We start from the raw sequence: 15056 nt of genomic DNA on the forward strand, positions 1-15056 counted from the left end.
GAGGCTAAAGTCACCTTTCACACAGATTTAGACACTTAAAGGAGATGGGATTTTTTTTCCTTCTTTCAAATGAACACTCTCTGCTCTCATTTCACATGAAACACCTATAAACAAGAGGATGATCTGTCAGGTTCCTATTTTATCTACAGGCAGGAAAACACTCTCTAAAGGAGGAAAATACCCAGGCCAGCTACTAGGAAACAACGAAGGAGAGACAGACAAGCATTCTCAGCAAGAAGCAGGGCTGCCCTGGAAATGAAGACACACAGCAACATTTCAACTCAGCTGCCATCTTGAAGACTCTCACTCTGGTACAGTTTTCTTATTCTTATAAGGAAATGATAAATCACTCAGGATACTGTATTGCTGTGACGAACCATTAAGGGCACAAAGCTGTAATAACATGAAAGTAGAGAGGAGATACCTTACTAGCAGGATGGGACACAGGGATTATCAGGCATGGGTGTGTGGGCTAGGTGGAGAATTCCAATTTCAACTCATGTGGTCAGAGGAGGTCTCAATGAGAAAAGTGGCATTTGAACAAAGACCCAGAGGAGGGGTGAAGGAGGGAGCCATGCACCTATCTGGGAAAAGGACATCCTAGTCAGAAGAAACAAACCTCAAGGGGAAAGATCTGACAGGCTCAAAGAAGACAAAGAAGTCTTGCACCACAAAGCTTTCCTTTCTTCACTTGACCATTCCAAGTTCTTCCAACACCGAGGAACTTTTTTTTTCCTCCACAGCACATATGAATTGCTTAATAACTGTAATAATACAGTCCTGGGGAACTGGTTTTTAATATAAATAGAAATAATGCTCTAGAAACTGGCACGTCAGTTCTCTCACATATGGCAGTTAGAACCCAACTTTCGAACAGTTCCTGGAACTTTGTTAGAATAATAAATAAAGGTGCTTCCTCAATATATCCACTACAGGACTCTAGGACTATGAATCCAATTTGTAAGTATGCAGACAAGAATGAATGTAGCAGGCCTGAGACTGCTTATTCATAGAAAGGCCTGCTTCCAGGGTGGGTCCTTGCTGGCATCTGGGAATTTGGGAGTTGGGAAAGGTTCCCACCAGCCCCAGAACTGATAAAATGAAAAAATATTGTTGATGCTGAATACCTGCTTTTCTTCTCAGAATCTAGAATTTTGGAATGTGCCCAAATTCCCAGAGGTGCCTATGTGACCAACCCCTAATAAAAACCCTGGGTATTGTCTAATGAGCTTCCTCGGCTGACAACATTTCACCTGTGTTGTCACAACTGGATCCTGGGGGAGTTAAGCAGAGCCTTTGTGATTCCCCTGGGAGACAACACCTAGAAGCCCATGCCAGGTTTCCTCCAGACTTTGCCCGATGCACCGTTTCCTATTGCTGATTTTGTTTTGTATACTTTTGCTGTATTAAATCACAGCTGTGAACATAATGCTAAGTCCTGCCAGTCCTCCTAGGGACCGTCAAACCCGGGGGTCTTGGGGACCCTGGTGCAACAGGAGAATAAACTTAAATGTAAAAACTGTATTACTTAAAACCTACATGAGCGTCAGGCAGTATTTATGCTCACTGTATTTCACTATTCCTGTTAAAATCCAGAATACATTTTAACAAGGTAACAGCAAGCAGACAAACAACCCACTGAACTATCATCTGTGAGACTTACACAGCCCACTGATTTGCGGGCTATCTAATGCTGTCAAAAGAAATATACCACCAGTTCTTTAACCTACCACATCACCTCCTAAGAAGCAAGAACCCACCAGAATTTGGTACCCTTGACTTTTTCTCCTCTGCATTCTTCATAGTCACTGTTTAATCTTCTGATGGCTTCGAGCCATCAATTAATAACAAAACACTCAAAAGACCAAAACCAATATGATCCTTCTGGGTAGTTTTTTACAGAAAAACCAAACCCCTGAACCAAAGGGGTTTCATGGCATTCCAGGGTATGCCTGGAGAATAAGCTGGGGATGTTACAGACCGGTGAAGGACGGGGACACCTGATCTACTACTAGGAGCAACGGAGTGGCAGGATCTCCTGCTGGCTAGAGGCAAGGATGCATCTGGACCATGCAAAGGCACTGAATGAAATGAAATGAGAGCAGACGCTCCCGGTGAAAACTGCATGATCACCCCGAGCAATGCCAGGAACCGCTTTGGAACCACTGCACAAGCACGTGTGTGCACATGTACACACACCTTTACATACAACTTTTAACCATCTCCAGGGTCTAAAATAAATGGGCCTGGCCTTCTTGGCTTCTCTCTTACAATAATTTCTTTGCAGTCCTTATAAAAGCTCACAGGAAATGTTATTTATTTTACCATTAAAAAAATCAAGGCAGGAAATAATGTCAAGATGGAAAGTTACAATGATTTTTAAAAATTTTAGACATTATTATGTTTTCATAATTCTTGGTTACTGCTCGTCATATAATTCATACAATACTTAGACTATGGTATCCAGGCAGACACACACAACGTTATTTGCTATCACTTTCAGAGTTGACATCTGAACAACGTGAGGGTTAGAGGCGCTGATACCCTGGTGCAGCCAAAAATCCGTATTATCTTCTTCTCCTTTTTAAAAAAAAAAAAAAAAAAAGATTCTATTTATTTGACAGAGCACAAGTAGGGGAAGGACAGAGAGAGAGGGAGAAGCTGACTACCTGTTGAGCAAGGAGCCTGATGCGGGGTCCAATCCCAGGACCCTGGGATCACGACCAGAGCCGAAGGTGGACACTTAACCGACTGAGCCACCCAGGCATCCCCAACATGTAACTTCTGACTCTTCTGAAACTTAACTACTAATAGCCTACTGATACCATAAATAGCCAATGAACACAGATTTTGTATGTTATATATATGACATACTTCTTACAATACTGTAAGCTAGAGAAAAGAAAATGTTGTTAAGAAAACCATAAAGAGGGGCCTCCTGGGTGGCTCAGTGGGTTGAGCGTCTGCCTTTGCCTTGGGTCATGTTCTCAGGGTCCTGGGACTGAGCCCCGCATCAGGCTCTCTGCTCAGCAGGAAGCCTGTTTCTCCCTCTCCCTCTGTCACTAGCAACCCCTACTTGAGCTTGCTCTCTCTCTCTCTCAAATAAATAAAATCTTTAAAAAAAAATAAGAAAACCATAAAGAAAATACCTTTATAGTACTGTACTGTAAAAAGTCTGCATATAAGTGGATGCACACAGTTCATACCTGTGTTGTTCAAGGGTCAACTGTACTTTCCCACCATCTTTACCCAAGGCACTAACAAGATACTACAATTTTTCTGAGTTTCAGTCTCCATCTACTCTCTGCCTAGAGACCACAGTATAGATAAATGCAATCCATATTTACTGTACCAACTGTCTAAAGAACTGTGAAAAAAGAACTTATTTTCAAGTGTCCTTTGACTGTAAATAATAGCAAATGGCCGATCACACATAATTTCAAAAGCAGACATTGACAAATTAGTATATTTTTCTTCCAGGCTCTGGAAAAGCAAAGAAAGAAGGCAGATTAGTGCTTACATTTTCCTGGTTTGGCTGGAATTCGAATCACAGTGGGCTTCCTGGTGGGTGCTGGTTGAACTGCTCGTTCCTTTGTTGGTTCTGTTTTTATGGGGAGCTGAAAGGGATCTAATGAAAAACACAGTTTATTTTGCATGTTTTAGTTAACACGGACTCAAACAAAAAATCTCATTCATAATTAAAGAGTCATATTTTCATGCCCCAGGGAAAACTATTCATAGATAAACAAAATCTCAGTTTGCAGAGACAAAAACAAAGTCGGAGCTCATGAAAGGAAATAAGTTGGTGCTCTGTAAATAATTCATGTGGCTTTCCTTCCTCTCTGATGAGAGATATCCAGGACAGTCTTGAATTATGTAGAAGCTATCTTCCACGGGAGTACGATCATTTTGTAAGTGTCGCCTGAAAATGAGGGGCAATTGAAAGAGGAGCCAATTTCCCCCCTACTGTGAGGCCTCCCAGATCCCCCAGGAAAGAGGTCTTTTCTCCCCCCACGTTTCTGTGCCTGGACTGGAAAACTGATGCACAGGGCTCACCAAGGGCCCTCATCCTGCCCAGCACCATGCCTGGCACAAGGCAGGTGCCCAGCAGAGCACCAGTCATTCAGTCAAACCACACTTCAGTCAACGTGAAAATGGAAAGTGTTTTCTCCTGGAGATAAAATCAGACATCTTCCTTCAAATATTTCATTTGGGGGCAAGGACACCGGGCTGGGCACTTCTCCATTTAACGGATTCATTTAAAATTGACAATATATGGTCAGAGGAAGTATTTTAAACAAAGACATAACTACCAAACTTTTTTTTTTTTTTTAGCTGAAAGAAATAGTCTTTTTTTTTTTTCTTTAATGTAAAGTACTTTTCAGTACTTTGGGGAAATGACCATACAATTTCTTAAAGATGAGAAATCTAAAAATACTAGATTAGCAAAAATAAAATAAATGCTGTATAATGGATACTCTGTGCAGCACACAGACTCTCCTGAGCTGCCTCTGCCTTTAATTCTACAATAGGCTGTAATTCTGCACCTGTTCTACACTCTTCACTATAGGGAGATACTCCCTGTAAAAACAACATACACCATAGCTCCTGTGATGAACAGCGTTCATATTCTGCCGATTATGAGCTCTAGTTCCAGAAGCACCTTCTGCTGACCAGCTATTTTCAGGACACATGAAGAGCTGGGCTAAGGATAAGAAGGCCGTCCACCTCCCCCGCCCTGAGATGCCTGACCTTCCCTTCCTCCACAGCTCGCAGGCAACCCTACCATTATCCATGCCACCAAAGGCATCAACGCTTACTCACCAGCCACTTTCTTCCATGTGTATGTCTACCACGTGCCAGGAACAGTGGTAGGTGGGGAGATACTGTGGTAAAGTACGATCCCATTTTATTATCTACCACCTAGGAATGGCCCTCAAGTGGCGTGCCAGGTAGAACAATTACTACTAGGCTACTGAGAAAAGTAACGTATTAGATGACCCTTTCATGGAAACATATTAGCTCACAAGTGAGGAAAGTCTTGTCTAAGTTCAAGAAACCAACTCAGGATTATCAAAACAATATCAAACTTGGAAAAAAGTTGTAATAATACAACTTTCTTCCATTGTAACCAACGACCTGACAAAACAAAGTTCCTTCTAGATCGAACCACATTTTTAAATTCTATCTTTTGTTATACCAATTTTTACTTCAAAAGTAGTATTTATTATAAAAATGGGAAACATTAAGAAATCTATGATGCAAAGTCTCCTGTAATCCCGTCCCTCCAGTAATAATGAAACTTTGGTGATCTGCCTACAGATTTTTTTAACTATATTACATGTATTATTATGTAGGTATTTTGATAAACAAAAAAACCCAGGATTTTATACCTTGCCTTGTAATCTGCTTTTTCGCTTTTGTTCACTCAAAAGTGACTAGATGTCTGCTACAAAGAAAATGCTGTTCTAAGGTGCTGGGAATACTTCAGTGAACAAAGCAAAGAAACCTGCTTTCACGGCACTTACATTCCAGTAGGGAGATGGCGGTAATAAACAGTAAATACGATAGTAAGTAGTTCATGTGGTACTCCACGTGAGAAGTACTACTGAAAAAGGAACACGTAGGGCATGGTGAGAGATTTCGGGTGCGGGCAGATTGAAAGCAGGATGCAGTATAAAACAAGAGTGCAAAGGTGAGGTAGGGGGGTTCTCTACCACCGTCTCTCCAACTACTACATTCCACATATTCTAATAGTTCTTCCAACTTGAATAATATGCACCAGTGTCTGGGAAACAGCAGTGCCAGCGGGTAAAAAAGGGGTATGTTCGCTTGTACTAAAGCCCATTATTGCAAATATTACCTGAATGTGAACTCCCGGAAGGGTTCATCTATTCTGAGTGATACTAGCTGAAGTGAAAGAATTTGAAGGCCCTGTGTAATCCTGGTATGCATTTTATTCAAACACAGAAACATAGCATCTTTCGTTCGTGTTCACCTTTCCTTCCTATTCATCTCTCCCTACTATTGCCCTTGTTCTGCCTCCTTGGCCCTTGTTGGACCCCACTGACTTCCAAGGACCCACCTTCCTTTCCCCAGCTGTGGAAGACACTTGACTGTTCAGAGACTTGACTGTCCTCCCTCGCCCCAGACTTGGTTGTCACATCCCATTCTACCGGGGGTCTGTTTTCTGTTGGGAAAAGGACCAAAAACTCAAGGAAAGGATTAAGGCTGGTGACTGTTCACTGTGTCCTACCTTTCAAGTGGCATTTCTGCTTTAATAGTTGCTTCTGATACCTATAATCTTTTGGTTATTAGTATAGGTTTTTAGTTGAGGTTTTTTTTGGAGGGGGTTGGTATGGAGGGGGAAGAAAATCTTGAGCATGGGATGACTTCAATTACTTCCCAACTCATAGTATATTCTGAGCCAGAATACCACCTACACTCTCTCACATTCCAGGGGGAAGGCATGCATAATGCGGGGCAGGGAAAGGAGAAAAGACACCAATCAGTGCCTTGAGGGGCCAAGCACAGGGGCATCCAAATTATGCTTGCTGTTGGAGGACTGCCCTCAAGACTCCCGCTCCAAATCCTGCACACTGTGCAGAACTCACCTATTACATGGAAGGGTCCAGTTACTTATTTTTTTTAAACCTAAAGGATTTACATTGAAGTAGTATAGATACAATTTATATAACAAACTATTCCAAGTGTCCTAGTTACCTACCCACTCTTTCTCCTTTTTGGTCTTTATTTTTAATATCATTAGCTACTCTTTCATAATTGGTACTCAGATCATGTAAAATTATTCCACTGCACGTCTCTGGAAAAAAAAATTCTTAGTACAGTGAAACAAGGAAGTCTTCAGGTTCTAGTATGGTGGGCTGTTTGGCAGGAGTGGGTCTGTTTAATGACCTGCCCCAGCTGTGCTCAGTGAGTCAGTGAGCTCAGCATCTGCCTCTCTGTCTGCATGCTGTCCAGGCTATAATCCAGACGAGGTGTGCAGATTAGTGGGGAGGACACAGAGCATCACTTCAATAAGGGGGAGGAAAACTGGAGGCCTGTTTTCCCTCTTGATGATGGTGTGCAAATCTCTTTAGTTAAACAGTACGAAGTCTACTTTTTATGTCTGTTCATGAGCAGGGTATTTTTTCTAACAGAAATGAAAGTGGGCAACATATAAAGCAAAGATGGCATCTCATGTTTGGGAGCTCCAGGCATTGCCAAGTGGGAAACTGGATTGCTGGTACAATGAAAATGTTTCAAGTTCATAACCTCTGACCCAGCAGTCTCACTCCTTGGAAATTTATCCTTCAGAAATAAGAGCACTAGTAGGAGAGGCGATATTTATGAATGTTTACTACAGCATTATCTGTAGAGGAAAAAGAAATCCAAAAAATCAAAAGCAATGTCCATGGATAGGGGAAATGTTGACTCAAATGCAATATACTCACACTAAGAAATATTAGGCCGGTATAAGGAAACAAGGAATTAGACTTAGACCGACTAGACTGAGAAGTCCATAAATCTCACTGTTATATAAACAAACAAGGGTATAGTATGATGAAAATGTTCGTAAAAAGTAGGAAAAAGTACATATATGTGTGTTTGTAAGTTTTGGTTTGAAATGTCCAAAGGCACAGAAGGCCGCATACAACATTGAGGATATGGACGGACTAGAGGAGATAAAAATTTTTTTCTTTTAGTAAATGTTTGTATCATTTCACTTGTTACAGCAAATATGCATTACTTTGTAACCAAAAAATCCAATAAAATAAATTCAGTAACGAGAAAAAAGTTACAAGATGAAGCTGAAATAACTCCCCTGCCAAACAAACCAAAAATCACTTAAAAATAAGGGGGAAAAAGAGAAAATTCTAGTTTCTTTTTAAAGGCAATAATGGGCATAAAATTTTCCATAAGGTAATTAGAAAAATTAAAGCGATATGGAAAATTAACACTCTTTTTTTGAGTCTATGTAATACGATTTAATGTACTTTTTTTTTTAAAGATTTTTATTTATTTATTCAACAGACGGAGATCACAAGTAGGCAGAGAGGCAGGCAGAGAGAGAGGAAGGGAAGCAGGCTCCCCGCTGAGCGGAGAGCCCAACATGGTGCTTGATCCCAGGACCCTGAGACCATGACCCGAGCCGAAGGCAGAGGCTTTAACCCACTGAGCCACCCAGGCGCCCCTGCACATGTTTTTGAATGTCTTATTTACACATACGTAGTTCAAAATAATAGGCTTTCATTTATAATCTTGAATAACGGCAATTTAGAAAAATCATATACTATTATTTTTAACATTTCTACTCATCCCAAGACTGAGGGTCAGTGTGGGAAGCAGCTCTCTCTCTGCGGCGAAGATGACAAGAGCTAACTCCCCCCGGTTTTCATCCTAACTCTGCTTATGGTTAGCCATTGGAAAACCCGGTTCCCCATCCTCTCCTGCCAACCCAGTTCCCTCATAAAGAAAACCTTTGTTACCAGCTTTTTATACATCTTTCCAAAGATACTACATATGTATATGTGTGTGTGTTAACACAAACAGTAGCTAAAATACCACGAATATTAACTATACCTTGCATTTTTCACCTAACAATATCTTGGGGGGTTGGAACACAGCAGGAAGTAATAGGTGGTGTGCCTCCTTTTTAATTAGCACACAATCCTCCATTGCATGGGCGTACCAGTCCACTGGAGGTTATCGCAATATTCTGTGGAAGTGCTTCATTTGGGGTCCAAGAATGGGCCCTTGAAGCTCTGGAAATTGTTCATACATGAGCTAAAGGGCTATTTTCAAGAGAGAGAAAAGATTCCCTGGATAATCAGATTCTCAGAGTTCTGTGATTCCCAGGAGGGGTTAAGAACCACAGTGCCACGACTGTACCACAGAGTTTGCTCCGGCTTCTACAGAGAAAACACAGAGCATCTCAAAAACAAAAAACAAAAACCAAAAAACAAACAAACAAAAAACCCACAAAAAAAAAAAAAACAAAACAAAACCCCAAACAATCTCCTATCTAAAGCTAAGGAACGTCCATGGCATTTTTCTCTACCTTTATTTGCAGTAGTTACTCTGCCCTCCTTCCAGCGTCTCGCACCAAACCAATTATTCCACACCTGCTGCCAAACAAGCAGGCCCCTTTTACACTTCTATCCGCATGGTCTTCATTACTGGGCTGAGAAAAACACTGATGGTAATGTAGTTTTCTGCCCATTACCTGTCTCTCATAATATACTTGTCATCATAATTAGTTGCACCATCCTTGGCTTGCTCTTCTGTCATTTCTTTCCCTTGAGTTCTGTTAATAGCAGAAATTGGCTGCTAAACTATTATTCTGGTCTGTGTAATGGGGCTGACAGCAGAGGCATTCTGCTTTTTTTTTGACAACTGGGTATGATTTGTAAAGGTGTGAAGAGGAATTGCTAATACTTCTCAGCTCCATTACATTAACCTGGAAGGCATTCTACCCAAGGAATGAATCCAATATTAAATTGCTTGTTTTATGAGTTTTCCCTTAATAATTTTTCTAATCTTTACCATGTTTTCACAGCTTCAGTATTTTCTGATCTCTATTTCCTGAGATTAATATGGCAACTTCATTTTATGAAAACCAGTTTATTAGATTTTCTTTATTTTTGAGGGAAGGAAAAGGAGGAAAGACGTATTTGTGAGTTCCTCTCCTTTCTTTCGCGTTCCTATCTCAGTTTCTGCCTAATGCCAGGATGATTAAGTAAGGTTTCACAGAGACTGTGATTCCTTATTTACAAAGACAATGCTACTGATACACCATCAAAAAGTCACGGAGCCCCAGATCAATAAACAAACAAAAACCTCTCTACTTGCTGAGGAATTCAGGGTGATCCTAAAGGCCTCTGGAGGAAATTAAGCGGGGGAGCAACAAGGTCCAGAGTATACTCTAGAAAAATCCCTTGGGTAGCCATAATATGGAGCATGATGGGTTTGAGGCAAAAGCAGGGGCTCAAAGTAGGAGGCCTCTGCAGTAATCTGGCATAAAGACCCAAAGTAGGGCAGTGCAGGCAGATGGAAATGAGAGGGCTCAAGAACTACTTCGAAGGTTAAACCAGCAGGAGTTGGTATCTAATTGGATGTGAAGAGCAAGAAGTAACAATGATTACTACTTAATAAGCACTTACCACGTTTCAGACAATGGACAGGGCTTTCCTGCACAATCATATTTAATCCTCACACTGCCTCCAAGAGGAGTATTATTACTGTGTTTTATAGATGAGGAAATCGAGGCACAGTGGGGTTAAGTAAATAGCCCAAAGTCACATAGCAATTAAGTGGCAGACTCTGGCCTGACTCCAAGTCCAAACAAACAGTAAGTGTGACACATAGGAAGACTCGAAGATGATCTCTAGGCTTCTCCAAGGAAGGCTGGGGACATGATGGCATTATTAAGTGAGGTACAGAAAATAGGAAAAGGAGCAGGTTTAGAAAGATGATGAAGTAAGCATTCAGTGTAACTCCATAGTCAAGAGCAATGGTTAGAGTCAGGTAGGGCAAGCAAATTACATACTTCGCTAAGAGACTGCCTACATAATTAAATATTGTGCAACGAGGTGGTAGAAATCAAGGGACAGAAATGGCTGAGTATGAGGCATGAGACTATATTCACGTTGAATGTATACTGTTGACCTTCTTTTGGAAGATGACTGTAATTATCCGTTTGATGACAGGGAATAAAGTCTCAGCAGTTATTAATCAAGTTGCCATCCTCACAGAATCTAGCAGTTTCTACAAAAGGTGGTATTTCTTTGGCTTGTGCTATTTCCACCCCTTAACAACTTGCTGTTGTTGGTTTTACCATCCCTATCCCACCGTGAACCTTGTAACACCAAAAAGGTTTAAATAAGAAAATGACGTAACAAAGACTTGAAGTGTTACCTGAGTTAAGGATTCATACAATGTTGGTTAGCAATGTCATATAATGAAAAATACACTAGACCTAGAATAAAAAGATGGGAGTTTGAATCATGGCTTGGAAGCTGCTAATGTTAAGACACTGGGCAAGCTACCCACTGATTTCTCTCAGTCTCATTTTCTTCTTCTGCAAACTGAGGCCAACAATACCAATACCTTGCAGAGAGTTACTTTAAGTATTAAATTAAATGATGTAGGTCTGGGTACCTAGCAAAAGGTTTGGAACACTGCAGAAGCTCAGTACATTCTAACGTCTTTCCTCCTACCTCTTATAGACAAGAGGCATGCTGTAGCCACTAACATGTTTTATGCATGATAAATATTTAATAAATATGTTTGTTATCATTTAAAATACACCTGTGCTGTACAGAATTTGGTTTTGAATCACAGAGCTTATCCCATTTTGATGCATGTTAAACATTTATAAGATGACAGCTAACCTTTTGAAAATACTATTAAGCTCATATGTTCACAAATGCTACCCAAATAAGTAAACAGCAGTAAAAGGAATCATCAATGACAAGTAAAGCAGCTTACTTTGACAAATCAAAGATAAGCTTTACCATCATAGCCTCCATCTGAACAGTGTGAGCAAAGAAAACATACTCTCTGAATTTCCTCTTGAGAAATTTAATTGTCCTGATCCTGGCAGGAAATGTACAGCTGTTGTATTTTATTTACAAAACTTTTCATTCCCCAGGGAAGATGTTCCGTGAAGATTAGCGAAAAAATTTTTGCTACAGATGGCTGGGTCCTCATTCCTGGCTTTGCTCTTGCCAGAGTCCTCCCCAGGGTCAATGCCTCTCCTGGCACTCCCCATGGGGCTGGCTCAGTCTAAGGAGCCCTTCTGGGGCCACAGTGTTGACTTCTCATCTATGAGAAGTTTCCCCTGCATCCCCCTAGTGCTTGACTCTCCACCTGCCAGAGTTAGGAAGTCAGCCTCACACCTGGTTTAGTCGCTAGACCCAGTCTGCTTATTTCTGGCTCACGTAGTAGTCATCTACACATGTCTCCCTCTTTCTCTGTCTCCATCTCCCCCATTCCAGATTCTCCTATCCCTCTGTCTCCATCTCCCTCCCAGCTCCATGTTTCTTAATCTATGTTTCTGTCTCTGTACACATATAGGCATGAACGCACGCGCGCGCATGCACACACACACACACACACACACCCTCCAGAAATTATGTCCCAGAAACTAAAACAGCAGGTGCCATTCAAGATGCCCTCTGGTGAGTTTCTACTCCCTCCCACTTCTCCTTTTTACTCACCCAGAACCATCTCTGAATGAACAGATTCTTCAACCAGGTTCCCAGCTGGTGTGGGTAAAACATCATCATCAAAACTGATGAGGTCAATGTCCCCTGGAGGCTTGCTTTGCAGAGCTGCAGCCGGGGAGACGGCCGGGGGTCCTTCTCCCAGCGACCTGAATGCTTTGGCCTGTGACGCCACTGAGAGTCGGGGAGGAACGGTGACTGGTTTCAGCAAAGTTGTAGAGTTGGGGATTTCTAAGGAGACCGATTTCTTCGGCAACAAAGGCCGAGGAGCGGGGGTTGGGACTTTCTTCCCACTGTCATGGCTCTCAGCCATGGGCCCTCCTCCCAGAATCTCATGATTAATACTTCGTGTAAGGCCAGCATTTGGTTTCTTTGGCAATTCAGGTTTGGTTACTGGGATGCTCCCTACTTCTTCCGGTGGAGACTGCGGGGTGAGCCCTTCCCTGGGGACCACCTTGAGTCTGTTTTCAGTCCAGGAATCCCACTCTCCAGAAGCTCTGTTGGCAGCTGGCTTGGGAGCCACTGAGGGTTTCCCTGAGGGAAGAGCAGGCCTGGGGGGTAGTGTGCGGGGAGCAATTTCTGGTTTCAAGGGTGGTCCCGAGGTTTCTTTATTTGTCTGGCCCTCAAATGCTTTGATTCTTGAAACGACACTATTTTGGCTTCGTTCTGTGTTCATAATGTTCATCACTGCCTGACTATCCAAGTTGTTGGTACTATCCAACAAAGACTGGGGCTGGCTCAGCGAGGATTCCTTGTCTGTGGCTGCAGGGCTGGTTTTCTGGTGATTTTGCTCTTTAATGTGACTGTCTCTGGCTACCGGTCTGAGGTTGGCTTTTGATCTTGGTCTTGGCACTGGACATCTTGTAGCACTGGAGTTCTCTGGACAGTTCTGTTCTTCTGAAGTATCAAAGACTATTAAAGGTGCAACATTTGTTGGAAGATCACTGGCGGAGACCACCGGGGAAGCCTGGAGAGGCTTGAGAGGTGCCTGTAGTGCTGACAAGACCAAAACCCACAGACACAAGTCGCAACATTGTAATTTAAAAGAAAAAAAAAACACCCAGAAAATACACAGACTGTTTAAATATACATGTAGAATATCAAGAGATCTTGGTTTCCTTAATTAGTAAAAAGTAATTCCAAAATCAATGCGGAAATGTTTACACTCAGCTTCTCACAGGAGTGTTCTTCAAGTTGTATTTATTCATAAGAGAAATATTCATTACATAATATTTTTAAAACACCATTAAATTCTCAATTCCCAGCAGACTTATCACACGAACCCTTTCCCTCTCGTCAGAATTCCAATATTGCTTGCTTTACTTTTCCAAAGTAAGAACTTACTCTTATCTGTTATACGAACACGATGCTTTTTAAAAGCCTAATGGAACAACCGTCTTTTACACTTTATCAAGTTTAAGGTTGCTAAATAGAGCATCCTTCTCAATGGGCATAAAGGGGATCAACAGTAATACAACCATGAGTTAAAAGAACGCTGTTTTTGCGATATGAACAGGGGTGAGCCCCAGAGATTGGGGCTGCAGCTCATGAGAATGATCTATTGTGATAATCACAGCAAACCAAAATAATGGAAGCACACAGTGATCACACTGCCTGGGAAGCAGAGCTCAATGAATTATGCACAAGTCGCAAATTATTTTAAAGTCCAGAAGCCTACTGATTACTCCCCTAGATCTAGGTCAGAATTAGGGAAGACAAATTACTTGCATTACTTTGAGGCAGCTGGTTGTCTATTTCTTCTGGAAAGTCAGTCTGAGTTGCAGAAGTAATTGTGTGCCTTGGAGTGGCAGCAGCATTATTATTATTCGTAGTATTCACTTGAACTTGGTTGATTTCTTTTATGACTTGTTCATAAGATGGTGGGAGCTGCAAAATAAAGAATGAAGATTTTAGACATCTATGGACCAGATACAAAGTATTGATGTATTAATAGTCTCACTCTTCTTATCTTTGAACTCACTTTAAAAAATAAAATGCAGAGAGATAATGTGACATTTATTTACCTCAGCAGGAACCAGCTCACTGGGCCTCCAAGGACCTGCTGCAGAAGAGGGGGGAAATCCCAGTCCCGGGGGTGGGGCTCCTGGGAACCACGAGGCCGGCCTCAGGGGCTCAGCTGCCACAATGGTGATCTCTGGGCGCCTAGCAGACAAGACCTCAGTGAGGGTTTGCAGGTTGATAATAAGCTATTGTCTACCTCAAACATTCAAAGATTCCTAAAAACAACCACTGCCTCAAAAAAGTTACGTAAGAATTGCCATAGTCCTAGAAATGACCTGTCTGGCCTGGGCTATCAAGGGAGCAGAAGACAGTCATCTTCCAGGACTCCGGGACTCAAAGTTAGAGATGTGCCTTGAGCATACTCAGCTCTGCCTTGCTGGGTAAGAATAAGGGCTAAGGAAGGCTCACACAATCTCTTCATTCCAGGGTTCTGCTATCCAGCCTAGACTATGAACATAAATAATATATGGTAAGGCAGAAAGTACACCGGTCAAATAGAACTGCTTCATTTTCTGCCATTATAAATGATATACTCTGACATGATACCATATAAGAACAATATCCTTTTCCTCCTCACCTAGGCTCTGCCCCAATTCAAAGTCATCTCTAAGTGTTTAGAGATTGCATGTTCATTTCTAGACCTTGCTATGTGTGTTTGTGCTCCTGGTCAGTGTGGTATATGACTCTGGTAACTAACCTTTAATACTGGCACCACAGTAATTCAGGCAATTCAGGCATGGCTCCTTTCATCATTTTCTTAATCTGATTCTACATTCTCATGTTTAAACTTTATAGTCAACCTCATTT

At 41.7% G+C, this 15056-nt stretch overlaps 1 protein-coding gene across 6 annotated transcripts in view; it reads right to left on the reverse strand.

Moving 5' to 3' along the window:
• Nucleotides 1–15056, reverse strand: part of SH3D19 (SH3 domain containing 19) — a 179061-nt gene that overhangs the window by 30515 nt on the left and 133490 nt on the right. For 4 of the 6 annotated variants that reach the window (XM_080796456.1, XM_080796459.1, XM_080796458.1 and 1 more), the window contains 4 exons: nt 14252–14390; nt 13952–14114; nt 12222–13223; nt 3521–3628 (listed from right to left, as the gene is read on the reverse strand). In XM_080796456.1, the coding sequence (XP_080652582.1) occupies nt 3521–3628; nt 12222–13223; nt 13952–14114; nt 14252–14390 (1412 nt within the window). The remainder of the gene's footprint in view (nt 1–3520; nt 3629–12221; nt 13224–13951; nt 14115–14251; nt 14391–15056) is intronic. The other 2 variants (XM_080796460.1, XM_080796457.1) reach the window with 1 other exon arrangement.

This window comes from Martes martes (genome assembly GCF_963455335.1).
Source record: "Martes martes genome assembly, chromosome: 2".
Lineage (NCBI taxonomy): Eukaryota > Metazoa > Chordata > Mammalia > Carnivora > Mustelidae > Martes > Martes martes.